The sequence below is a fragment of the Hibiscus syriacus genome, unplaced genomic scaffold (assembly GCF_006381635.1).
Source record: "Hibiscus syriacus cultivar Baekdansim isolate YM2019G1 unplaced genomic scaffold, ASM638163v2 tig00110622_pilon, whole genome shotgun sequence".
Taxonomy (NCBI): domain Eukaryota; kingdom Viridiplantae; phylum Streptophyta; class Magnoliopsida; order Malvales; family Malvaceae; genus Hibiscus; species Hibiscus syriacus.
In genome coordinates, this window is record NW_024062803.1 from 258,790 (window position 1) to 286,747 (window position 27,958).

The 27,958-nt window shown below is 35.9% G+C and overlaps 1 protein-coding gene and 3 pseudogenes across 1 annotated transcript; 2 read left to right on the forward strand and 2 right to left on the reverse strand.

The window, feature by feature from the left end:
- Positions 1–14,050: 14,050 nt before the first annotated feature.
- LOC120136335 (tubulin gamma-1 chain-like) lies at positions 14,051–14,925 on the reverse strand. Its single transcript, XM_039152396.1, has 2 exons — positions 14,700–14,925; positions 14,051–14,397 (listed from the first exon to the last, which is right to left on the reverse strand). The coding sequence occupies exons 1-2, from the start codon at positions 14,790–14,792 to the stop codon at positions 14,179–14,181; spliced, it is 312 nt and encodes a 103-aa protein (XP_039008327.1). The 5' UTR covers positions 14,793–14,925; the 3' UTR covers positions 14,051–14,178.
- Positions 14,926–15,373: 448 nt separating this feature from the next.
- LOC120136332 lies at positions 15,374–16,125 on the forward strand (annotated as a pseudogene).
- Positions 16,126–17,383: 1,258 nt separating this feature from the next.
- Positions 17,384–23,054, reverse strand: LOC120136336 (annotated as a pseudogene).
- A 207-nt stretch (positions 23,055–23,261) lies between these two features.
- On the forward strand, positions 23,262–27,305 carry LOC120136310 (annotated as a pseudogene).
- Positions 27,306–27,958: the final 653 nt, after the last annotated feature.

Genomic DNA, 27,958 nt, shown 5'->3' on the forward strand with positions numbered 1-27,958 from the left:
AAGCCGGGCTTAGAGTTGGTCTAGATGCCTCATTTCCTCTAAAGAAACAAATTAATATTCTTTCCTTAAAGAGAGCGGGATGGATAAAAGATAAGGAAACCGGTGAATGGGTTCGATCTTCTGAAAATATTCCGGGTGCTAGTTCTTCACGAGCTCCACCAGAAGCTGACGACGATCCCGAGCTTGAACAATTAATGCGAGACATCGATGAGGCCGAAGATGATCCTGAGCAGCAAGCACAACAAACGAATCAAATGCCTCCATATTTTCAATCCTTTATGGAGATATTCGATTTCCGATATGCTACCATGGATTCGCACTTTACTTCTATAGAGTCTCATTTATCCACAATGGGAGCTCAACAATTAGAAATTCTCCGAGAGATGCGCACAAACAACGCTTCGATGAATGAACGTATTGATGTACTCTCACATGAGATGACCGCTATGCGAGCTCAACATTTTGAATATCTTAGAATGTTTAAATTTTGAGGATTGTTAGACTTTGGATTTGTTTGGATGTTTGAATTAATATATTTGGTTTAGTTAAATTTATTGCATCATTTACATCATGTTAGATATATGACCAATTTTGCCATGTCACATTAATTATGAATATTGATTATGAAACTAATGGCTAACGTTTCTCTTGATTGTGATCTTGACAGCTTAAACTATATATAATCAATTGGCTAAATGATTATCTTTTACGAGTCTTTTTTGATTTAACAAAAAAGGGGAGAAATGTTAAATGTTTTAAATGGGAGAAGTGTTAAAGTAAGGGTGAGTAATTTTTCAAAAACATCGTTTTTTTTATTTCAAAATCTTAAAATTACTAAAATGTTTTGTTATATCAAAAAGAGGGAGATTGTTGAAAACATTTTGATATTTTGATATAAAAAATTAAGTTAAATGAATTTTAAGATTTTCCAAATGATTTTTTAAGTATATTCGATATAATTATTCGAATATCAAAACATTACTTTAAATCTTTAAAAAGTCATTTTTAATCCTTACTCAAGTGTAAAATTAAGTTTTAATCTTAAAACAATTTCAAAATAATTTTACAAAGTATTTCGAACCGTTTCTGTTGAGTTAATCGATTGACGAATATGGCCAAGAGGGGGGTGAATTGACAATTAAAATTTTGGTGGAAGCTTTAACAGAAAATTGAAAGAAATTTGTACTGCGATTTAGAGTGGTTCAACTTTCTCAACCAAAGTCTACGTCCACTACCTTAGCTATCCACACTAAGGATTTTCCACAAATTCACTAATTTGTCTTTCTTTTGAGGACAAAGAGTAACCTTACAAACCCTAAAGAATTATATGCCAAATTCTTGAGAACACTCTCTCCCAAAGAGAACAATACAAATTTACAAACTTACAAGGAAATCCTCACAAGGTAGATTGTTTGCACAATTCTAGAACAAAAAAAAAGAACACTCAAGAATGAATACAATTGAGCACAATAAGTGTTCTTGAAAGCAAAATGAATATTGAATGAAAAATAGGCTTGAAATGCTCAAACTTGAAGTTTGATGCTTTCTCTTTGATTCTCTCTTGATTCTAGTTGCTTGATGTTTCTTATTATTGATCAATGGCTTCTAAGCTTGCTTAAATACACCTAGAATCACTTCTGAACGTTGGGGATGATTAGTTAAGATAATATAGCTGTTTTAGTGTGAAATCAATTAATAAAACAGCTTGGAGCGTGGGGGGAATCGGTACCCCTTAAAGGGAATCGGTTCCCTAAGTGTAAAATTCAAATATTTCGACCGTTGAACAGTGGGGGGAATCCGTACCCCCTGGGGGGAATCAATTCCCTCCGAGCATACTGGAATTCTCGGAGCCAAACCATTCAGGGGGGAATCGGTTCCCTCTGAGCAATCTGGAATTTTTAGCTTTGAAACGGTTTGAAATACTTTGTAAAATTATTTTGAAATTATTTTAAGATTAAAACTTAATTTTACACTTGAGTAAGGATTAAAAATGATTTTTGAAAGATTTAGAGTAATGTTTTGATATTCGAATAATTATATCGAATATACTTAAAAAATCTTTTTGGAAAATCTTAAAATACATTTAACTAAATTTGTTATATCAAAATATCAAAATGTTTTCAACAATCTCCCCCTTTTTGATATAACAAAACATTTTAGTAATTTTAAGATTTTGAAATCAAAAACAACGTTTTTGAAAAATTACTCCCCCTTACTTTAACACTTCTCCCATTTAAAACATTTAACACTTCTCCCCTATTTTGTTAAATCAAAAAGACCCGTAAAAGATTTTAAATAAGGTTTTTGAAATCATTTAGCCAATTGATTATATATAGTTTAAGCTACTAAGATCACAATCAAGAGAAACGTTAGCCATTAGTTTCATAATCAATATTCATAAACAATGTGACATGGCAAAATTGGCCATATATCTAACATGATGTAAATGATGCAATAAATTTAACTAAACCAAATATATAAATTCAAACATCCAAACAAATCCAAAGTCTAACAATCCTCAAAATCAAACATTCCAAAGTATTCAAAATGTTGAAACAATAATCTTTTAGTTCAAAGTTCTAAAACTAAACACAGAATCAAACATCCGGATCTGGAGAAGGAAAACGAGCTCGCATAGCGGCCATCTCATGTTAGAGTTCATCAATACGTTCATTCATCGGAGCGTTGTTTGTGCGCATCTCTTGGAGAATTTCTAATTGTTGATCTCCCACTGTAGATAAATGAGACTCTATAGAAGTAAAGCGTGAATCCATGGCAGCATATCGGAAATCGAATATCTCCATAAGGATTGAAATATAGAGGCATTTGATGTTTGTTGTGTGCTTGCTCCTCGGCCTGCTCAGGCTCATCTTCGGCTTCATCGATGTCTCGCATTAATTGTTCAAGCTCGGGATCGTCGTCAGCTTCTGGTGGAGCTCGTGAAGAACTAGCTCCCGGAGTATTTTCAGAAGATCGAACCCATTCACCGGTTTCCTTATCCTTTATCCATCCCGCTCTCGTTAAGGAAAGAAGATTAATTTGTTTTTTTAGAGGAAAAGAGGCATCTAGACCAACTCTAAGCCCGACTTTAGAAAATAGATTACTCAAAATGCAACCGTAAACTAGAGATGAACAGAGTTTCTTGTTAGGAACAAGATTTACGGTTTCAACAATTTCAGCAAAAATGATCTGAGGTAGGTTTATTTTAATATTGTTTTCAAAACAATGTAACCACCAAAGATCCAAGGCTCTAAGAGTAGAATAACGACCTCCGGATGGTCGAAACCACCAAGAAATCATTAGATGAAGAAAACGTTCATGAAGGTCTAAGACACTCGCACTATCCCTTCTTTTATAACGAGAACCTAAAATTTGTTTTTCATTTGAAATACCATCGTTATCTAATCCTAATGCCTTGGCTATGTAAGCCGAGTTAATATGTAAGAATTGTCCTAGGAGGTAGGAACGAACTTCTATGGTCTCAGTTTGAGCTCGGTTTTTGACACAAACGGCATTAGAATAAAAGATGCGAACAAGTTGATGGTAAACTATAGGTTCAAGGTCACAAAGTTTATCAAATTTTCACTCTTGTAAAAGAGGAAGATATTTAAAATTAATATCTAACATAGCTTGACGAGAAGGGATACATTATTCTCTAATTTTGTAAGAGTCGAAATATTGATAATACCAAAAACGATGATTTCTAGGACCAGGATGATTGAAGCATGAATTTTGGATAGTTATATTGGGATCAACTGGATTAGGATTAGGAATTGGAATTTCAGGAATAGGAGGAGGATTTGGAGGTGGATTTGGTTGACGGTGTGAGCGACTAGATGATGACCTAGCACGTTTAGGATTGGACATGGTTTAGAAAATCGGAATATAATGGATAACTTGCAATTTAGAAAACACATGTATGCAATTCAATCAATCTCAAAACTCAATTGAGTCCTCAATATTTCAAGGTTCTCTAAATCAATCCTAATGGACAAAGTTTTTGAAAACTATTGAAAAATAAGATTTTGAAAAACAATATATGTATAGTTTTCATAACAACATAATTCAATTAAAACACAATAATTTGAAAAATAATTTTTTTTATTTCGAAAATTTTAATTTTTTTTGGAAAATTCTTGTGTTTTTGATGAAATTAGTTGTAATATCTAGTTTCTAATCACTAAACAATCAATGCCCGATCACTATTTCTATTTAGAACTAATTAAAACTAGTTCTATGTTCAAAATCAATGAAATAGAGAGTTTAGAAAATTTACCTTGAAAGATTGAGTGGATTTTGATGTTGTTTGCACGATTTTAATGATGCTAGCAAGTTTAGAAGATGATATTTGAAGAGAATTCCGATTAAAAACGTTGTTTTGAGGCAAGAATGGAGATAGAGAGAGTAGAGAGGGGAAACGGCGGAAGAAAAGAGAAGAGAGGTTTTGAGCCAAAACCAAGGGTTCTGCCCGATAAAACCAGAACCCCAGGGGGGTATCGATTCCCCTGTGGGGGGAATTGGTTCCCCTTCAAAGGGGGAATCGGTTCCCTCATGGGGGTATCGATTCCCTCTGCACCAAAATGCTAAAATCCGATTTTAAACACTCAAAATGCTAAATTAATTTTTTCTAGTGGTATTGGCAACTCATATATTGAAAATTAATTACGTTCAAACAATCAAATTAATCTTTAAACTATATTTGAACATAAAGTTAATTTTCATCAAGAATCATAAACTCCCCCTAACTAATAGCAATGAATGTAATCAAAAATTACTATTCTAAGCATTTTTCATTTAGTCTAAAAGTGCTAAAATTATTTTAAACACTGAGTGAAGATAGGCTGGTCAAACCTAATTCTCTCCTAAGTGTCCAAAATCTTTCCTTGTCTAAATGTTTTGTAAAGATATCCGCTAATTGGTGCAAAGTATCAACAAATTCTAGAACTACATCTTCCTTAGTGACATGGTCTCTAATGAAGTGATGTCTTATTTCACTGTGCTTAGTTCTAGAGTGTTGGATGGGTTTTTTAGTGAGACAAATAGCACTCTTATTGTCACATTTGATAGGAATGGTACCAACTTCAATTCCATAATCAAAAAATTGTTGTTTCATCCATAAAACTTGTGCACAACAACTACCAGCTGAAATGTATTCGGCTTCAGTGGTAGATAATGCAACACAATTTTGTTTCTTTGAAAACCAAGAAATCATCATATTTCCAAGGAATTGACAAGTACCATAGGTGTTTTTCCTATCTAATTTGCATCCTCCATAATCCGAATCAGAAAAAGCATGCAAGCTAAAGCTAGAGTCTCTAGGATACCAAAGTCTTAAACTAGGAGTGTCTTTAAGGTATCTAAAGATTCTCTTAACAGCTAATAAATGTGATTCCTTAGGACATGATTGAAATCTAGCACATAAGCAAACACTAAACATAATGTCCGGTCTACTTGCGGCTAGATAAAGCAAAGAGCCAATCATTGACCTATATAATTTAACATCTACACATTTACCTCCTTAATCTAAGTCAAGCTTTGTTGAAGAGCTCATTGGAGTGTCGTGAGGTTTGCCATTTTCCAGTCCAAACTTTTTGAGCATATCTTTGACGTACTTAGCTTGATTGATGAAGATGTCATCTTTTATTTGCTTGATTTGGAGTCCCAAGAAAAATGAGAGCTCCCCCATCATGCTCATCTCAAACTCACTTTGCATTAGCTTAGAAAATTCTTGGCAAAGAACATCATTAGTAGAACCAAATATTATATGATCAACATAAATTTGAACTACTAATAAATCTTTACATTTATGCTTTAAAAACAATGTAGTGTCAACCTTCCCTTTGAAAAACCTTTTCAATTAAAAAATTTGACAATCTTTCATACCAAGCTCTAGGAGCTTGTTTAAACCATAATGCGCTTTTGTCAATTTAAGAACATGATCCGGAAATTTTGAATCTTCAAAACCTGGAGGTTGTTCCACATACACTTCTTCTTTTATAAAACCATTTAAAAATGCACTTTTAACATCCGTTTGATATAATTTAAATTCATGAAAACATGCAAATGCTAGTAACATTCTAATTGCTTCCATCCTAGCTACGGGAGCGTATGTTTCATCATAGTCTATGCCCTCTTCTTGAGTATACCCTTGAGCAACAAGTCTAGCCTTGTTTCTCACTATATTACCACTCTCATAAAGCTTATTCCTAAATACCCATCTAGTACCTACAGTAAATTTATTACTAGGCCTTTCAACTAATGTCCATACTTTACTTCTCTCAAATTGATTTAATTCTTCTTGCATAGCCATAATCCAATGTTCATCATTTAATGCTTCTTTAATATTCTTAGGCTCTATGCTTGAAATAAATGCAACATAATTACAAATATTTCTAAGAGAAGATCGAGTTGTTACCCCTTTGGATGGATCACCTATAATCTCACCATCCTTGACATAGTTGTACTCTCTTGGATAAGATACTTCCCTTTCTTCAATGGTTGGATTCTCAAGAGGATCATGAGTTTCATCATTTTTCGTTTCTTCCTTTGATGATGGTTCTCCAACGTCATGTCTAACGTCATTTGTATTTATAACACCTACATCATCATTCACACAAGAATCTTTCCTCGGAAGGAGATTATCATCGAAAACACATGTATAGACTCTTCTACAACTAAAGTACTTTTATTAAATACTCGATAAGCTTTGAATTTAAGGAATAATTCAGAAAAATTCTTCATCACATTTAGCATCAAATTGCCAGGTTTTCTTTACCGTTGTTTAAAACAAAACATTTACATCCAAAATGATGAAAATAGCTAATGTTAGGCTTTTATTTTTGAAAATTTCATATGAAGTTTTCTTTAAAATTGGCCTAATCATTACTCGATTTACAACATAACAAGCGGTATTTGTGGCTTCCGCCCAAAAATATTTTGGCAAATTATTTTCACAAAGCATGATTCTAGCATTTTCTTCTAAAACTCGATTTTTCCTCTCAACAACTCCATTTGTTGAGGGGGTTCTAGGTACTGAAAAATTATGGCTAACCATTAGAATTACAAACTCAGTAAATCCAAGATTTCAAATTTAGTGCCATGATCACTCCTAACACTAGTTATAGAGTAACCTTTATTGTTTTGGATTACTTTTAAAAACGGATGAATTTTTTAATGCTTCATCTTTAGTACTTAAGAATAGAACCCAAGTATATCTAGAATAGTCATCTACCAACAAATACATATTGTTTTCCACCCAAGCTAGTAGTCCTAGTTGGCCCAAAAAGATCTATATGGATCAATTGTAATACTCTACTAGTGATACGTCATTAATGGATTTAAAGAAACTCGCTTTCGTTTTCCTTTAGCACAAGCATCAGAGATTTTATCATTATCAAATTTAAGCTTAGGCAACCCTCGAACTAATCACCTTGAATTAGCCGTTGCAAAACACTCATACTAGCATGTCCTAGTCTCCTATGCCATAACCAGCTATCATGTTCATCCTTAGCAACTAGGCACAAATTAGTCATATCAATAGAATCTAAATGCACCATGTATATGTTTTCTATTCTATGACCAACAAGCATAATCTGATTAGATGCAATATCAATGACTTTACAACCATAATATCAAACATGACATTGAATCCCTTATCAAAAAAATTGACTAATACTCAATAGATTATGCTTTAATCCAGTCACATATAAAACATTCTTAATTGTATGGAAGATGGTATTACCAATAGTACCAATACCTTCAATGTGACCTTTTGAATCATCACCAAAAGTCACTTCCTCCATTTTTGGCGTTAAGCTCAATGAACGGTTTTTGTCTCCGGACATGTGTCTTGAGCATCCACTATCAAGGTACCATGAATTTGGATTGTTTCTCGTGCCTTGTAGCAATGCTCATTTTCCTACAAATAGATTAATTTCTAATTTTTGGTACCCAAATTCTTTGGGTCCATATTCATTAGTTTCCAAAATCCTAGTCTCCTTAGGTATCCATTTGTGTAGGATCCTTTCTTTAGTAGTAATGAGCTCTTTAAGAACCCATACTTCTAACGATTTTTTCATTAGAGGTTCTTTGGGGACCTCTATGATTGTATTTTTTAAAACTTTTTCTAACAAAGTTGGATTTTGAATTTTCTCCATTTCAAAACGTTTTGTTCCACTTTATCAAAAGAAGTTTAAGATCATCAATTTCTTTGATGATCATCATTGACCTTTGAAAGAAATTTTGCAAATCCAAAATTTTCTTTTCAAACTCTTCTAGTTTGATTTGCAAATCTTTGATTTTACTTTCAAGATCGTTGTTGGTTTTGGATATGAGTTTATTTTAATTTTTCAATTTTGAAACATCATTTTTATATTTAAAAACAATTCTCATAATCCGAAGCCAACCAATTATATTCCTCTAATAACCATCATAGGATAATCATCAAAATCAGATGAGTTAAAGGTTACCTTAGAATCTTCCCCAATGTCATCAAGCCAAGTTTGCTACTTCTTGTTCCTCTTCATCGGAACCTTCTTCATCGCTCCATGTAGCCACATGAGCCTTGTGTTTATTCTTTGATTAACCCTTTCTCTTCAATTGTGGGCAATCATATTTGACATGCCCGACTTTTTGCATTCATAGCAAATGATCGGGTCCTTCTCTTTTGGTTTATTTTTGAGGCCTTCATTTCGTTTGAATTTTCTTCCTCGGTAAGGTCTCATCATTTTTCTGAACCGTTTGGCAAACAATGCCATTCCTCGTCATCGTCATCTTCATCCGAATCACTCTCATCTTTTGTGGATTTGAGAGCAACTACAATGTTTTTCTTCTTCTCCTTCTCCTTTGGTGTCTCTTCAATCTTATCAAGGTCCACCTCATCTTCAAGCATCATTTCATGAGTGAGGAGTGAACCGACTAGCTCTTCAAGAGTTAAGGACGTTAGATCCTTAGACTCGATGATTGCCGTCTTCTTTGATTGCCACGATTTTGGAAGGGAGTAGACTAACTTCCCACAAGCTTTTCATTTGAAATGATCTCCATATGATTTGAGACCATTGACAATCGTTGAGAATCTATCGTCATAGCTTTGATATCTTCATTTGGTTTCATCCTGAAATTTTCATAGCTATGCGTTAGAATACTAATTTTAGATTTCTTTACCTCATCGGTACCTTCATGAGTGACTTGAAGTTTGTCCTATATTTCTTTGGCGGTTGTACAAGATGAAACTCTTCCGTATTCATCTAGTCCAAGAACACAAAATATGATATGGATGGCTTTGGAGTTGAGCTGGAACATTTTTCTCTCTTTCACTCCATAATCTTGGATGAGTGAGAGGCTTGAAGTATCCTTCTTCTACGACATTCTATGCTCCCATGTCACTTGCTTGAATGAAGTACATCATCCTATTTTTCCAATAGGCATAATTAGCCCTATTGAAGAAAGGAGGCTTGTTGACGGGCATCGAATCGAGACCGGAGTCGAAGTTTGAAGTAGAGGCCATTGATGACTTTGATTATCGATGTAACTCTTCCCGAATCGACTCAAGAGGCGATTAAACTTTCAAATGAGTTAGGCTCTGATGCCAATTGTTGAGTTAATCGATTGACGAATATGGACAAGAGGGGGGTGAATTGGCAATTAAAATTTTAGTAGAAGCTTTAGCAGAAAATTGAAAGAAATTTGCACAGCGATTTAGAGTGGTTCGACTTTCTCAACCAAAGTCTACGTCCACTACCTTAGCTATCCACACTAAGGATTTTCCACAAATTCACTAATTTGTCTTTCTTTTGAGGACAAAGAGTAACCTTACAAACTCTCAACAATTATACCCCAAATTCTTGAGAACACTCTCTCCCAAAGAGAACAATACAAATTTGCAAACTTACAAGGAAATCCTCACAAGGTAAATTGTTTGCACAATTCTAGAACAAAAAAAGAACACTCAAGAATGAATACAATTGAGCACAATAAGTGTTCTTGAAAGCAAAATGAATATTGAATGAAAAATAGGCTTGAAATGCTCAAACTTGAAGTTTGATGCTTTCTCTTTGATTCTAGTTGCTTATTGTTTATTGTTATTGATCAATGGCTTCTAAGCTTGCTTAAATACACCTTGAATCACTTCTGAACGTTGGGGATGATTAGTGAAGATAATATATCCGTTTTAGTGTGAAATCAATTAATAAAACAACTTGGAGCGTGGGGGGAATCGGTTCCCTAAGTGTAAAATTCAAATATTTCGAACGTTGAACAGTGGGGGGAATCGGTACCCCCTGGGGGGTAATCGTTTCCCTCCGAGCATACTGTAATTCTTGGAGCCAAACCATTCAGGGGGGAATCGGTACCCCCTTAGGGGGGAATCGGTTCCCTCTGAGCAATCTGGAATTTTTGACTTTGAAACGGTTCGAAATACTTTATAAAATTATTTTGAAATTGTTTTAAGATTAAAACTTAATTTTACACTTGAGTAAGGATTAAAAATTATATTTGAAAGATTTAGAGTAATGTTTTGATATTCGAATAATTATATCGAATATACTTAAAAAATCTTTTTGGAAAATCTTAAAATACATTTAACTTAATTTGTTATATCGAAATATCAAAATGTTTTCAACAGTTTCAAAGCCAAAAATTCCAGATTGCTCAGTCGGAACCGATTCCCCCCAAGGGGGAACCAATTCCCCCTGAATGGTTTGGCTCTGAGAATTCCAGTATGCTCGGAGGGAACCGATTTCCCTCAGGGGGTACCGATTCCCCCCACTGTTCAACGGTCGAAATATTTGAATTTTACACTTAGGGAACCGATTCCACCCACGCTCCAAGTTGTTTTATTAATTGATTTCACACTAAAACGGCTATATTATCTTCATTAATCATCCCCAACGTTTAGAAGTGATTCAAGGTGTATTTAAGCAAGCTTAGAAGCCATTGATCAACAACAAGAAACATCAAGCAACTAGAATCAATAGAGAATCAAAGAGAAAGCATCAAACCACAAGTTTGAGCAATTCAAGCCTATTCATTCAATATTCATTTTGCTTTCAAGAACACTTATTGTGCTCAATTGTATTCATTTTTGAGTGTTTTTTTCTTTGTTCTAGAATTGTGCAAACAATCTACCTTGTGAGGATTTCCTTGTAAGTTTGCAAATTTGTATTGTTCTTTTTGGGAGAGAGTGTTCTCAAGAATTTGGGGTATAATTCTTAAGGGTTTGTAAGGTTACTCTTTGTCCTCAAAAGAAAGACAAATTAGTGAATTTGTGGAAAATCCTTAGTGTGGATAGCTAAGGTAGTTGACGTAGACTTTGGTTGAGAAAGTCGAACCACTCTAAATCGCTGTGCAATTCCTTTCAATTTTCTGCAAAAACTTCCACCAAAATTTTTATTGCCAATTCACCCCTCTCTTGGCCGATTCCGTCAATCGATTAACTCAACAGAACTAGACCTTATTTCTGCCTTAGTGGAGCGGTGGAGGCCGAAGACCCACACATTCCATTTTTCGTACGGAGAGTGCACGATTACACTTGAGGATGTTTCTATGCACTTGGGGCTCCCGGTGGATGGAGATGTGATATCAGGGGTGGCTCATGGTTCCTGGACTACATTGTGCCAAAATTATCTAGGACGTGTCCTGGAAAATTTTAACGGTGGTCAGATACCGTTAAATTGGTTAGATGCCAATTTTTGGGAGTTGAGCGAGGACGCCTCTGATGATGAAGTTAAAATGTATGCACGGGCATGCATACTGCAGCTGATAGGATGGTTATTGATGCCAGACAAATCGCACAACCAAATTCACTGTATGTGGTTGCAACATCTTGACAACTTTCATCTGGCCGAATCACTCAGTTGGGGCTCAGCAGTTTTGACTTTTTTGTAGAGGGATATGTGTCGAGCGACTGACTACAAGAAAAATGCTATCGGTGGATATCTCCTTCTGCTGCAGTCTTGGGCATGGTATTGATTGCCATTTTTATGTCCCGTTGTGAAGAACCCATTCATATTTCCGCTACTATTAAGATAATTATAAAACTGATTTCGTATATTAATCATTTTATACAGTGTATAATAATTTTTTTTCTTGAATAGGTGGTCTACTAACAGGAAAAATCATCAGGAGCTACCTAATGATTTAGAAAAAATTAGGGTGCTAATCGATCAGAAGGCTGGAGATACCTGATGATAATAACTCACTATTATTTATCAATAAATATGAATATTACTCATCAATAAATAATAGTGAGTTATTATCATCATGTATCTCTAGCCTTCTGATCGATTAACACCCTAATTTTTTTCTAAATCATCAGGTAGCTCCTGATGATTTTTCCTGTCAGTAGACCACCTGTTCAAGGAAAAAAAAATTATTTACATTGTAAAATGATTAATATACGAAATCGGTTTTATAATTACCTCAATAGTAGTGGAAATACGAATAGGTTTTTCACAACGGGACATAAAAAATGGCAAATAATACCATGCCCAAGGCTGCAGCAGAAGGAGATATCGCTATAGCATTTTTACTGTAGTCACGCTCGACACATCTCCCTATACAGAAAAGCCAAAACTGTCGAGTCCCAACTGAGTAATTTGGCCAGATGAAAATCGCCAAGAGTTGCAACCACATACAGTGAACTTGGTTGCGCGATTTGTCTGGCATCAGTAACCCTCCTATCAGCTGCAGTATGCATGTCCGTGCATACATTTTAACTTCATTATCATAGGTGTCCTCGCTCAACTCCCGAAAATTGGCATCTAACCAATTTAACGGTATCCGACCACCGTTAAAATTTTCCGTGATACGTCCTAGATAATCCAGCACAAGTAGTACATGAACTGTGAACCACCCTGATATCACATCTCTATCCACGGAAGCCCCAAGTGCATAGAAATTTCCTCAAGCGTAATCGTGCACTCTCCGCACTGAAGATGAAATGTGTGGGTCTCGGCCTCCACGCTCCACTAAGGCAGAAATAAGGCTTGATTCTATCTTACAGTGACCTTCTATCTACTATGTGACCGAATTCAGCCTCTGCTAAATATGGCCAGACACGGGTAGATATCGCTAACTTAAGGTCATAATAAAATAATCTAATATACGGTATATCTCCTAAATATAAATAATTACAAAGATAATTTTAAACTAATAATCATGCATTAAATAATTAAATAAATTATTACTAATAATTTAAATTAAAACGTTAAAATGTTACCGTATCAGCAAAATGTCGAGATATATGATTTTCATCCAAGCGAAGTACACTGCCTTCCATTTTATATCTATAAAAAAAATTAATTAAATAAAATATTTAAATAGTTAAATAAATTATTAACAAAATACTAAATATAATAAAATATACCTTAAACAGTTATAAGAGAATATAAAAGTATTTGAGAGAAGTTGAGAGGATTTGGTGTGATGAAAGTGATTGAGAATGGATGTATTTATAGGGAGGGGATGGGAACGATCGGGGTAATTAGGTAATTAAATCTAAGGCGCGCTACGGGGGGTGGGCCTTTCTGACGCGTGTCAGAATTAAAGCAAAGGCGCGGCCCTTGCACCGCGCTATAGCCCTACGTGGCGTAAGGCGCGCCCCAAGGGCTGCGCTTTATCCACATGTATCCAACTCAGCATAAGGCGCGCTGCATGGGGCGTGTCTTACCCCACGTGACGCCAAATCAACGTAAAACGCGTTGCAGGGACGTGCCTTTCTGAAAAGGGTGTTATATCGAAAAATATAATCTGAACGGTATCTGATAAAGAAAAAAAATGATATGGGATGATTTTTTTTGGGAAAATCGCCTTGAAAACCAAGATCATGGGACTGGATTTTGGTAAAAGATTATTAACAGCAGTTGAATGATATACAAGTAGTGTGACTCGTGTCAGAATTTTCGATAAAAGTTTGCAATATATCCGATCTATAAAAATAAGATAAAATGAATCAAGAATTAAAAAAAAGAAAAGCTGATAACATCTCATGAAAGCATATATCTATTGATTCTATTCTGCCGTCAATAACAATTACAGTTACTTGAAATCGCAATCATATTTCTAACAACACAATGATATGGACATGTTAATTAGAATAATGTGCAGAAGACCATAATTATTTCTTAATGTTACTTGAAAACTATTCGAATAGGATCTACAAAAGTGTAAAGGTCCAAGCCTCTATGATTTATACAACCACCTGATGATATCCACTGGCCCAGTGTTTCCAGCACCTCCACCATGATCAGAAACAAATATGTTTTCGGTGATTGTAGAGATTTTTGAATTCACTTTTTTGAATTCCATAATTACCCTAGGTTCCAAATCTATGTGTAAAGCACGTGGAATATAATGTTGATCGTCCGCTTGGTAGAAGAAGACATCTTTCCTATCACCTCCCTGCATCATCCATGCGGAGAAAATTAAAAACAGAGAGACACTGATGTTTAACAGCAAGAACTGAGTGAATCACTTATGTCTCGCATAAATCATCTCAACATCAACAACTTATGAGTTAAACTATCACTATCACTAATGGAGACTTTAAGGCCTAATCTGACTACTTAATTAGCAAGTACTTTTCAAATCATATAGGCATTTATTATTTAACAAAACTGCAATTAAATAAAATCAACGTGAGTTTCCATAATTAACTGGAAAGTGAAGCTTTAAAATGCAAAAAAAGTAACAATTAAGAGAACCTGGGTAGCGAAATCTTCAAGGATGCCTTCTTTGCTGATGCCGTGTTCGAGGCAAAGCTGTTCCAAAACTCCATTCCGATCTGGTTCCCGCATTGTCCCACTGGAGTGTTATGATTCCCTCGGCATTTGTTCTGTCTCTTTCTTTTCTCCTGTAACTAGGGTTTAGATCGGAAAGGGCAAAAAAGAAGCCCGGCGCCAGCCGCTTTTAGAAAGAGAAACAAACAGAATGATAAGTGACGCCTTTGGCATTTATTATGTAGCCGTGATTAGTACTGATATAATATGCGCCAGCCTGTTTTTGATGATAATAAATGCTAACTTAAGCAATTTATGAAAATATTTTATAATAATTAACACGAATTTCTTTTTTGCTTAACAAACAATTCTCCTGATCATTATGTTTTATCATTTATTAATTACTTTTTAAATGAAAATAAATATATAATATGTAATATTTTTAGAGAAATATTTAACATATTTTCTTATAAAATTAACAATGTTATATACATACTTGGAATTTCCATTTCATTTATTATATTTATAATTAAATTATATGTTTAATAAAAAATATCATTTATATTATTTGATTTTCCTATAAAGGTTAGTAGCGTCGAATTTGGCCGGCAATAGGTTTTAGTTGATTCTTTTAAAAGTCGAACGATACTCGCATAAAACACGTAGGACTGTGATTAGTTTCCTTAGTATTGTATTTGCAGAAGTTTGTTAGGGAACTGAACAATGGCCGCTACCGCCGGCAGCAGCGACAACAACCCTGCTTTCGACGCCGACGAGGACAACCCAAGTAACCCAGCTCACGAGTTTGCCCAGTTCGGAGCCGGGTGTTTCTGGGGAGTAGAGTTGGCGTTTCAGCGAGTCGAAGGTGTCCAAAACAGAGGCTGGCTACTCACAGGGTCATACACACGACCCCAATTACAAGCTGGTATGCACCGGTTCTACCAACCACGTCGAGGTGGTTCGGATCCAGTTCGACCCTGAAATCTGCACTTACAGCAATCTCCTCTCCGTTTTCTGGGAACGCCACGATCCAACCACTCTCAATCGGCAGGTTCGTCCATTCTTTCTTATGTTGCACACTAGATGTACGTCCTTTTCCTCATCGGGTACTTTTTAACTTTTTGTTAGGGTGGAAATGTGGGAGCTCAGTATAGATCTGGGATATACTACTACAACGAGAACCAGGCTCGTTTGGCAAGGTAGTCAATGGAGGCCAAGCAATCAGAGTTGAAAGATAAGAAAATTGTGACGGAAATTCTCCCGGCGAAAAGGTTTTATAGGGCAGAAGAGTACCATCAACAATACTTGGAGAAAGGTGGACGTTTTGGGGCTAAACAATCCGCTGATAAAGGTTGCACTGACCCCATTAGATGCTATGGCTGAAACCCTTTTGAGCATATTTTGTAATAGCGGAAGTTTCTATTTTTTTAAGCGTTTATTATGACAGCACTTAAGCTTCTTGTATAGTTCACCCTTGGGATAGAAATAATGGAAGTTGTACCGGATATGAAGCTTCCGTTGTCTTTAATGCCAAGTTCCAATTGTGATAATAAAAGTTCATGTTTTTTTCTGCAGCTTCTATTATGACAGTTATCATGTTGCCTTTTCTTGTGTTCTGAAGACACACACACACACACACACATATATCAATGGCGTTTGGGTATCTTGATTTCACATTTAATTTGATTGTCATGGCTCAGATGAAACTGGAACCAATTTTGAAAGTGAAGAAATCTCCAGATAAAGCAAAACAACCAGGTAATTGATCACACCCATGAACTTTATTTTCCATGCTTTTCCTCTTGAAATAATAAGGCACACACAAAATTATTGTTTCGTGTCAAAAATTAAACATTGCAATTCATGCTGACAACCCGCTTCTTCTTTTCCAGTGACACCTAAAGGAAGATCATCAACACCTCCAACGATTCAGTGTGTCCGCAGTTTCATAACAAATTCAGAAAACCATCTCATAGTGAGTTCCAGACACAAAGAGTTCGGAAATCCAGCTCTTAATGAGTCCCAGAATACGGAGAACAAAATCCAGCATGTCCCTGATTCTGTGCTCATCACCTAGTCTTTTCAACAGGTTGATTTCTTAGACACAGAAACAAGTTCGATCTAATTTACAGTGATGGAATTCTTTGCCAGATCAATAATCACAAAAATCCAACCTAAGAAGAAACAGAGTGGCAAAGGTAGTATTCAAAGCAGCCAATCCAAAGAACAATACTCAGAGCTTATCAAGATTTCAAAGTTTGGAGTGGCTGACACCTTGCACCTGTAAGTTTAGCATTGTGCTGAACTGACATAGGATTTGATATATGAAATATATAGCATTTTTTTGCTAGAACTTTAGCAGAAGCAATTCGGTAATGCTCAACAAAATGCATACACATTTTTTGAGCCAGTTCACAAGCTGTTCAATTTTGTTTTGTACCTTTAGTTACATAATAATTGTACTCAGATTGATCTATATTGTTGTTCTGGTTTCCATGCAATCAGAGGCTTGATCATCTTATCCATAAGAAGGAAAAAAATCAATCCTAACGGTGCTATATTGTACTTGATTGATCTATATTGTTATTCTTGCAAGTAAAAGAATCAAATCCTAATGGTGCTATTAAATACATACAAACTGCATAATAATTTCTAATGGTCATACTATAGACAGCAAATAGAAACATATATAAAAGTTAAATCTTAAAGGACTTCCAATTCATATGGAAAATCTAGAGACTACATCTCGATCAGAAAGGCTAGTTTTATATTGTCGGCAACAGCGAGAAACTTTATTGAATTGATCATAAAGAAAATTATCTACAAATCAAGAAGCAAAATACTTGTGAAAATACCTTGCCACAAAACTTACAGTTGCATGCCACTTTAATTCTTACGAAGCACTCACATCTTGACGGCTTCAATATTTTTTAAACGGGAAATTCTTGGAGGACACCTTCTTCTACTACTATGTCTATCAGTAATGTTTCTGCTAATGAACTACTGCACCCGAAGAAAGCCTGAACACTTCATCAATGTTGCCATTAACTGTTCACAAGGGGCAGTCGACCATTAACTTGGAGTAATGTCATCTTCGTCTTTAACCACCAATTCTGAGGGTTTAGCGCCTGATTACACAACAGTCATGCATAAACATACTCAGTTCATAGGCACACTCATTGAAGGCAGAAACAGAGTTAGTGGAGTTTTGGCTCTCATTTTCACCCTTCAGCCTTAGCAATCTGCTACCATGGGTTTCTCAAAGTGAATACAATCTATCTTCAGGATGGGCAACCTAATTACAGGTTAGAGCAGAGCTAATCTGGGGAAACGCTTTCATCACACTAGTTTCAATAATTCTATACATCCAGTTGAATTGGCAGCAGCAAGCATGTTTGATTTTTGTCTCCAACAGACACTAGAAACAAACTGTCCATCTTCGTCTGTGTTTTGATGCCCAGAAATAGGATCAACAGAACCAAACTAATAGGAAGTGATTGGCATTGACAGAGATCTATAATAACTATAAACCTTCAAAAGTACAAGAAAGAAAAAATGATTTGGATCAGTTTAGTGTTGGCTCAGAATTGCACGCATGTAAGTCATGTGTATTGTCAATGATAAAAAACAATAAGAATAAAGAAATCCAGACTAGAGCAACAGATTTCAGCACTTCATTTCCGATTAAACTATATTTACCTCGTTCGTTTCTGAACCGCATGCTATATATCCATCCAATACAGACAAACCCACAAAGTTCTGTCCATGCAGAAAACAAATGGTTATCGGTAAAAAACAATGGCAGATGCTCAATTTTAACGGAAATAGAAAAAAGTATCAAACCTTCTCATTTTTATGGCCTGTAAAGGTTAAGCCACAAGTGGTGGAGGGCGATCTGTCCGAGTAAGTTTTGTTGAGATCCAACAGATGAGGAGAGAAACTCGAGAACTGAACACAGCAGACATTTGCATGGCTCCATATGGTTCCAAGTGAAATTTTCTGCAATAATTTCGTTCAATTTTTTCTTCTAAGCTTTGCTGAAAACATACAGGTTAATGCTCCAAAACACAATATGAATAGCAAGCACGTAGGTGATTTATGGGTGTATCTGATTTGTGAAAAACACCAAATCATTTACAGCTACATGATAAGTGAGGCAGGAAACCATACCTCATTAATGCTCCAAGCTTCACAGAGCATTCATCACTTCCACTGGCAAACTTTGTCGGGTCAGCTGAGAAAAGTTGACAGACCGTGCCCTCTTTTAGTGTTCATCGTATTGACAGAGTCCTTGACCAGTTCCTGCGTCCCATGTCTGTACCATAGGACACCATTTTATCACTTAAGTACATAGATACAGCCTTAATTCAATAATAAAAACACCATAAGCCAACACAAATCAGAAGACAAATCAAACGTTTGGAGAGAACTTCGATAGTTGCAATAACTCTTTGATGCAATAGAACAATATAATTCAGAATCTAGGCAAATAATTCCCAAATTTGAAGTGGTAAGGACTTCAATAAAATGCACAAAGGATAGCTTGACGTTGATCATGAAAAATAATTTACCTCTCTACTGGATAGTACCAAAGCAATGATGGACATACTTCTATATTTATCACTATATATAATGTTGGTGGGATAAAACCTGAATGCTTTATTTAATAAACATTCACATAGTTGGAACAGGTATTTAACTGGACGACACATCTTTATGTAGTTGTTCCAGGAAACACAGCTAATCTTTGACTTGTTTGATATCTCGATGGCAGGATAGTGGGTATCAATAGTCATTCATAAATGCATCAATTCGAAAATCTTGATTCTCTTCGATATGCCAGCAGTGGCAATATAATCCTCACTACGGTCAAAACTAAGAGTACATATCACATTTGCAGAGTTTGAGGTCTCTATTTCTTATTTTTCTACAGACTTCAAACTTGTTATAGCAATCAAACTGCACAAACCTTCAAAAAGCTCCCAAGGGGATCAATAGGTTTCTGGTTCATTAGTTGCTTGCTATTCTCACTTTGAAACTTGGACAACTTTTCCTCTATTTTTCAACAAGTCTTTATCAGAGCCTGATGAGCGCAGCAGTTCATAAGAGTGGATTTTGGATCTCATGGAGAAGTTGGCATTCTCGAATTGCCGGATATTCTTTGACAACCATCGATCATTGGCATCTAACTTCAAATTTGGTATATTGTGAGTAACGGAGGTTCCAGGATCTTCAAAATGCTCTACCTTTTTCCTGCATCAGAAAATTCATTTTGCTTCTTAGGGAAAACCGAGGATGTCCTTAATGGTTGCCTTCTCTTAGCCTCCTTAATATCTTCTTCTAAGAACTTAATCTCTTCAATAAATTTGGAGGCATGCTTCTGTTTTATCTTCTAGTCTAGTTAGAAAATGAAGTAATATCTCTGATTCATCAATATCACTATCAGAAGATTCTGACAAATTGTTACCATGAAACAATTCTTGGATCCACAAAATAAATCAGACTCCAGGATTTCCCTGTTTTGTACAGAATTTAAATGTACTTAAAGACTAAAACAAGTAAAAGAAAACATTAAATTTCCATTGCAGTAGACGATAAAATATAATTGATAATTTAAAATATAAAATGACAGCTTAGAGTAAACAAAAACGATATAAAACTAATAGGTACAACCGTACAGCAGATGATGACTGATAATAAAAGATTTCATTGATACCTAGTTGTTGGACGAGACAGGGGTTCAGGATGAAGAAGCATAAGACAAAAGGCAGCTTCCTTTGGACATTCTGAAAGGAAATTTGGTGGAAGAATCCACTGGCTCAAGTCCGACTTCATTGCAGAATGCTGCTCCATTGAATCATAAAGACATAGCAGCTGATGAAACATCCTCATTAATTGAAATGATATACTTCCTATCACTCTATGATTCAAAGTATAGGAACTGAGACATTTAAAACCAGATGTTTAATGGCAAACCCTTTCAGACTTTCGGAGATTCTAGAAAAGTTGAGTTGAAAGCATGCTTAAGCTGCTATAAACATAACTTCTAGATTATTACGATTCAAGTATTGGACCCTATGTCAAAGTCAGTATCAGTACTATGAAGCATTTATTTACCCCAACTTACTCTACATGAACAACTCTAAAAGTAAAGATTCATGTGATTAGCGTTTTAAGATACTCTCTCAGTGACTACAAAGATACAACAAGGGCACCAGATTCCGAGTAAGAATGCCTCACTGTAGTAAGAGAATACCATATATATTGTCCCGAAGTTTGTGAATCAAATTTCCCTTTTTTCCCCTTGTCCCTAATAGGCACAAATTGTATTAACAAATTCAGTGCCCTTTTTATTGGTTCAGATCTAATCATCAATTACTAGAACTAATATCAGCCATTACAACATGATATCCAACTCCTGAACTAATGTAAAATTGATGTGTAAGAATTTATAGACAGAAGGGAATGGACTTTTTTCACATACGTTAATGTTACGGTCTTATATGATCCAATCTGACTAAAATCTCATATCAATTCAATGTAAAATCTATGGTTCTAAGAGTCATAAGCAAGACTCACAGTCTTATTTGGTTGACCTAATAGCAATACTTGGTTGAAATACATCATATTCTGTTTAGAGAACATCAAAGAAAGGAATTCCCCAAGTACTAAAGAATATGAAATAATAATACAACTCATCACCTCAAAAAGAAGAACCCAAGGCTATATATATTGATGAAATTGTGAGGTTTCTTCCATTGAGCTCCCCTGGCCGAACATACTACCTCTCTTCCAATGCATAGCTGCAGAAGAAGACTGCACAACAGATGTAGCATAGTGGAAAAATGGATGCTGAATGACAAAAGGCTTAGAATGTTGCTTAATAGATGTATGAAAACCAACAATATTTCGCATCTCAGTCCCGGATCCATGAGGAGAGGTGAATTCCGTTTTGTGTCCAGGAGGTCTCGTGTTCTTCTCATGCTTTGCACTTTGAATACAATTGGCAACATTCATGCCTTGTTCCAGGGACCTTTTCCTCTTCAAATCATTATTTACTGCCGACTCTAGGCCTTTCTTGACAGACAGTCCGGTATAGATAACATTATTTGATGACAATAAACTGAAACAGGATGGCTGTAAATCCTGCACAACTCCTGTGAATGTGCCGAATCCAACCAACCCCACAATATAATCAGGCTTTCAACTTTATCTTCTTTTAGACTCCCTGTTTAGCCATTCTCTCAAACTAATCCCATTGGAGCCAGGGTCTGTACTCAGTAGCAGAACTATCATCCCTGGTAAACAGGCTGGTCTTGTTGTTCTCTTCTGATAATACCCTTCCCTTTCATGCCTTTCTTCACAAACAACTGAGAAAAGCTAGGCCTAGAAGATGTTTTCAATCGAGTAGCCGCAGCTGACAATGTATTGAGATAGCCAAGTTGACCTCGGTAGCTTTCAAAGGCAAAGCAATTTCCAGTGATGTTTGATCAATATCCTTGCTCTTATGGTTCTCAAAAGACATTCTTGCAAGCTGTTCTTTCTCTCTCAACAAGGTACTGTTCGCTTTTTCATCCAAAACATCATGCTCCGACCTATTTTCGAAATGATACATTTGTTTCCGCTGACCCTGCTGTAACTTTTTCAAGCTCTTGGCTAAACTCAAACTCAAGTTCTTATAGTTTTCCAATGTCAATTCTTCCAATATTACACCGGTCTCGGTCTCGGCCTCGTTCATAGAAGAAGTGGTAGGACAAGGAAGTGCAAAACTGAAATCTTTTCTTTTGTATTCAGCAGTCTGGGGTAATTCATTAGCTGTCATTTCTTGCCCATCTCTTTCCATACTATCCAATTCCAAATAAAATCCAATTCAAACAAAATATTCTTAAACTCTAGCACATCATCCGAAGAAACTTCAGAAAACAAATATAATAAAAAAATAATAAAAAAAACTGTCAAAATCTGAGAATTTGTTGTATTATACAGAAAATAAAACATTAAACAAGTTAAGCAAGCAAACAACTAAATTTACTATTAACAAACAAAAAAATTAAAGGAAATTGAGTGTCCAATATACTTTTTAAAATAAGCACCTTTATCAGATCAAAATCTCTTCTCAAACTATCAAATTTGAACAGAACATCAAGAAATTGAAAATGATAATGTTCAAAGCCAAACAAAAATAATAATAAAAAAGATAAAAATGAAGAATTAACTTACACATGGAGGAGCAAGGAGCCAAGGAGAACAACTTTTAGCAGCGAACCGTTAACAGATACTCTCAAATCGAAGCCAAAAAGAAATAATAGAAAGTAGCTAACGAAACTTGCCAGAAATGGGAACAAACAAAAAATACTATAAAAATAAATTTGGAGAATTAAAAGAATAATTAATGATATCTTCTGAGTAATTAGACATATCATACAGACTCAGAAACAGAACAACGTCTTTTGTCTACTGGATATTCTTTTTTAAGTTAATTAATTACTTCAACTTTGTTTGGTTCACGAATTTTCAAGTTAATATTATAATTAAGATTAAAACATAATGGTTGTATGTGGGATTAAATTATTAATTGATCTGGTTTTCATTTTCTGTGGGAAAACATTGAAGATAAATGGGTTGCTTGAACAGCTTAGCTTTGCTCAGAGCCGTCTGGGATGTGATTATGTGAGTGAGGAGCAAAGTGCAGCCACGATATTTCCCTGCAAAAATCTGTTAGTCAAATGAAAAAAAAAATAGTTGGGAATTTCTTTAATTGTAAATGCTCACTGATTCCTTAGTTCTTACCGAATCTGCCATCACTGTTAAAAGCCAGGAATGGAAGACGATGTTGACGGGGAGGGGTGACGGGACACTTGGCGAAATACAGGCAATTCTCCAAAGTTGTTATTAAAACAGCGTCGTTTATATCTCCAAAGGGGTTTTAGCATTATCCGGACTGCAGAGTTCCTACAAAACCTCTCTTCACTCTTCGAAGCAAAAGTAGTGTTGTTTAATGTTATGAGCAGAAATCAGAAAGTTATAAACTTTTTTTTTCATTTTTATCTTCAAATATCGAAAATTTTTGGTAATATTCAATGGAGGTTCTCAATATCCCAATCTCTAAAACCCACAGCTTCTATCCAGCTTCTCATCTTTCACTCCCCGAATTCCCATCAAAACTTCCAACAATAATCCCTGCATAGGTTACACAAACTCCCATCATTTCCTCCGCCTCGCGGGACCGGTGTTTTTCATGTTTCAGCTCATTTTGGACGGAAAACGAGCCGCCGCAATTCGCTTAGGAAAAAACTCACTGATCATCAGAAGGTGCGTCAGAATCCCACTCCTTTGAATCCAGTTACTGATATTCAAAACCCAAATGACAGTTTAGAAAAATTTGAGAATTTAAGTTCTGGTAGCACCAAACAGAGTGATGTAGATAACGATGCAGGTGAACTAAAATCAAAGCGATTAGGGGAATCTGTTTTGTTGAGTAAATTAGAGAATTGGCTTGACCAGTATAAGAAAGATGCTGAGTTTTGGGGCATCGGGTCGGGTCCTGTTTTCACGGTTTCGCAAGATGTGGAAGGGAACGTAAAAGGGGTTAGGGTTCATGAGGATGAGATTTTGAAAAGACTTGAACTTGAAGACATGAAGAAAGTAAATTCTAGAATTCTATATGCAAAGAATTTAGCTAGGGAGATGGAAACGGGTGAAAATGTGATTCCAAGGACTAGTTCGGTAGCAAAGTTCGTTGTTTCTAAAGAGGAGTCCGGTTTCATGAGTGGAATTCGTGGGGTTATTCTTCATCCTGGGTTTATCCCGAAACTCTCTAGCGTTGGGACTTTACTGCTTGGTGGTTTGATCATAGTTTGGGCGTCGAAGTTGTTTGTTAGTGGAAAAAGGGCTGCGGAATACACACCGTTGGAGAAAGAAATGATGAGGAGAAAGATAAGGTCTAGGAAGGGGAGAGAGAAATTGGAGAAGGGTAGTCGAAGTTGTTCAAGCATCTGTTGAACCGCTGAGCATGTCGTCTCAAAGACCACGGCTGGATAAGCGAGAACTTATGAATAACATACTAAAAGCAAAGGCTGCAACAGATAAATTGGCATTGCTGGATTCTTCTGGCTCTCAGAGTAGCAAATCTCGGGATTTTGAGGGTAAAATTGAGGAAATTAAATGGATGGCCAAGAAAGCCCGGGAGACTGAGGCTAGAGAGCAATCTGGAGTTGGTAAGGAAGAAAAAGAAGTCCAAGCTGCAAACAAGGAATTTTCCGATGAGATGGAGCCAGCCGAAGAGGATGGAAAAGATTGCATGATTTTCCTGAGTAACCCTTCTATAGAAGAAGATTTCATACAAGCCAAAGGTAACCACAATCCAAATGGAGTAGATTCTTTGGATAGTAGAGTTAGGCAAGTCATCGATGCTTCAAGTGTACAGTTATCAAAAGATGAGCAAGCACAAAAAATGACTTAAAAATATGGAGAGTACTTTATTAGTCAACGGAGAATGTAACCAACCCCCTGTCATTCCTGATAATGAATCATATACTTCAGAGAGCAGTTCTTTTGGAAAGAAACCAAGGTCATATTGTCGGTGAAGGAAGCTAGGAAGTTCCTTTCCTCAAATCTGACAAAGAAAGTTTAACGAAGAATCTGTAATGGAATCTGTGCAAGAAAGTGCTCCTGATTTAATCCCACCAAATGATAAAAATCAAGTACAAAGCAGATAATAGATGCGAACAACAAAATGTTCCCACACGGCAGTTCCAGCGGAGATTCAGAGCCTACAGCTTCTGTAAATGCCTGTGAAAGTGCTATTCAGGGGGACAAAGAGTCCATGCTTAATAAGGAAAATGATGAAGAATGCAAAGAAAATGTTCATCAACAACCTCTATCTTCTTCTCAAAAATGCACTGGTAAGAGTAAAGAACAAGGGCGATCAGCGAAGACGGAGAATTGGATAGAGAATAATTTCATGAGGTTGAACCTGTACTTAAAAAGATTGGAGATGGATTTAGAGAAAATTACATGGTTGCTAGGGAGAAAGCTGGTGACAATTAAATGTGCATGCAGAGATAAAGACTTGGCTCTAATGAAGATGAAAATGAGCTAGAGTGGATGAAAGATGATAGACTTAGGGACATTGTTTCCAGGTCCGAGAAAATGAGTTGTCAGGCCGAGATCCCTTTTATTTGATGGATGCTGAAGAGAAACTTGCATTCTTCCAAGGTCTGGAGAAGAAAGTTGAGAAAGAAAACGAAAAACTGTCTCACCTCCATGAGTGGCTTCATTCTAATATCGAAATCTTGATTATGGAGCAGGTAGTTATTCTAAAGGCATAATTATGTTATTTATTTTCTATCCCCTGAAAAAAGAAATATTGCACCATACAATTAAATTTTTTTTATAGCAGCACCGGTTTATGACTTATGATTCAAAATCTGGAATCCTTCTTCAGGCATGTTGTTTTCTGTACTTGTATCTTCTATGTAGAACAGCTCCAATTTTTTTCTGATTTACTGATTGTTATTACTTGGTATTTAGATATAGAAGTTAATGATACAATGCTGCTAATAAAATCTTTGGTTTTTCTTCTAGATGGTATCAGCCTGCATGATCCGCCAGAAAAAATCATACCACGCTGGAAGGGACCCCCATTAGAGAAAAGTCCCGAATTCCTCAGCAACTTCCAAGAACAGCGTAAAGCACTTTTTAATGGAAAAGTTGGTATGACAATCCAACAAAAGGAGATGGACAAAGTTTCCTTCAGAAACTCACAGTCACAGATGAAGATTTATCTAGTTCTTCATCAGATTTGAAGAGTCGATTTCATGGTGCAGATAAAAAGGATTCCAAGATATTATCGAAGGCAGTGATGGTTCTTTCAAACCTGGTAAAAAATCAGGGAAGGAGTTTTGGCAGCATACAAAGAAATGGTCCCGTGGGTTTTTGGAATCTTATAATGCCGAGACTGACCCTGAAGTCAAATCCATTATGAAGGATATGGGAAGGATTTAGACCGATGGATCACTGAAAAAGAAATACAAGAAGCGGCAGATCTGATGAAGAAACTTCCTGAGAGAAACAAAAAATTCATGGAAAAGAAACTCAACAAACTTAAGAGAGAAATGAAATTATTTGGACCACAAGCTGTTGTGAGCAAGTATCAAGAGTATGCAGAAGACAAGGAAGAAGATTATCTATGGTGGTTAGATCTTCCACAGTACTGGTAAGTATTTGCATAATTTTTTGGACAAGTTGTATTGTTCCAGAAGATTATTGATAAGCTGTGGTATGTTTCTAATAATGTGCTTTTGGCTTGTGCCATGCCTATTTTCTATGGTACTGGTTATTGAACACACTCTAATCTTCTGTTTATTTCGCAGTGTATTGAATTATACATTTGAAAATGACGACCAGAGGATAGGATTTTATGCACTGGAGATGGCAGCAGATCTTGAACTGGAACCAAAACCACACCATGTGATTGCTTTTGAAGACGCTGGCGATTGCAAAGTTTTTGCTACATCATGCAGGCTCACTCGGAAATGCTTGGAAACGGCAGAGCCTTTATTGTTCCACAACCACCCAAGTAAATTTTGATTAGTTCTACCATGAATATGGTCAAATATATTGTATTAAGATTATATATATCTATATAAATGGGGAATTTGAAGTGTAAAAAGATTGCCTGAAAAACCAATATGTCCTCATTTATCCAACTTACAAGCGAACATGCTAGTTGCATGCAGAAGATCATTCAGACCAAACTTTATTTTATTGTTGTGATGTTCCTTGCAGTTTAAAGAATACAAACTATCTACTGATCTGATAACTGAAAATCGACCTAAAAAGCATTTAGAGGTGACGGTAATTATATTATATATTTTTCTTTTCTTTTCATTTCCGTCTGTTCTTCATGAGGTTGGAATGATTTCTAATTCTTATTAACTTTCATTAATCCGTAATAGGATGCTTTTAGAGAAGCCAAAGCAAATGGTTTCGGTGTAACTGTGATCAGGAAAGGGGAGCTACGGCTGAATGTGGATCAAACTTTGGAAGAGGTGGAAGAAGAAATATGCGAGATTGGGAGCAAGATATACCATGATAAGATCATGCGTGAACGCTCTGTGGATATAAGCTCTTTGATGAAGGGCATGCTTGGTGTTGGTGATAAACCCAGGAGGAGGTAATTTCTGATCTTCTCGGTGTTTTTCTTTACAAAATAATGCAGTGAAGAATGGTATTCGATATTC

Excerpts from the sequence above, each read along its gene's own strand:
- LOC120136335 (XM_039152396.1), bottom strand. The coding sequence starts at position 14,792 with ATGCGGGAACCAGATCGGAATGGAGTTTTGGAACAGCTTTGCCTCGAA. Across the intron at positions 14,398-14,699 it reads TTGAAGATTTCGCTACCCAG|GGAGGTGATAGGAAAGATGT; the intron begins GTTCTCTTAATT and ends TGGATGATGCAG.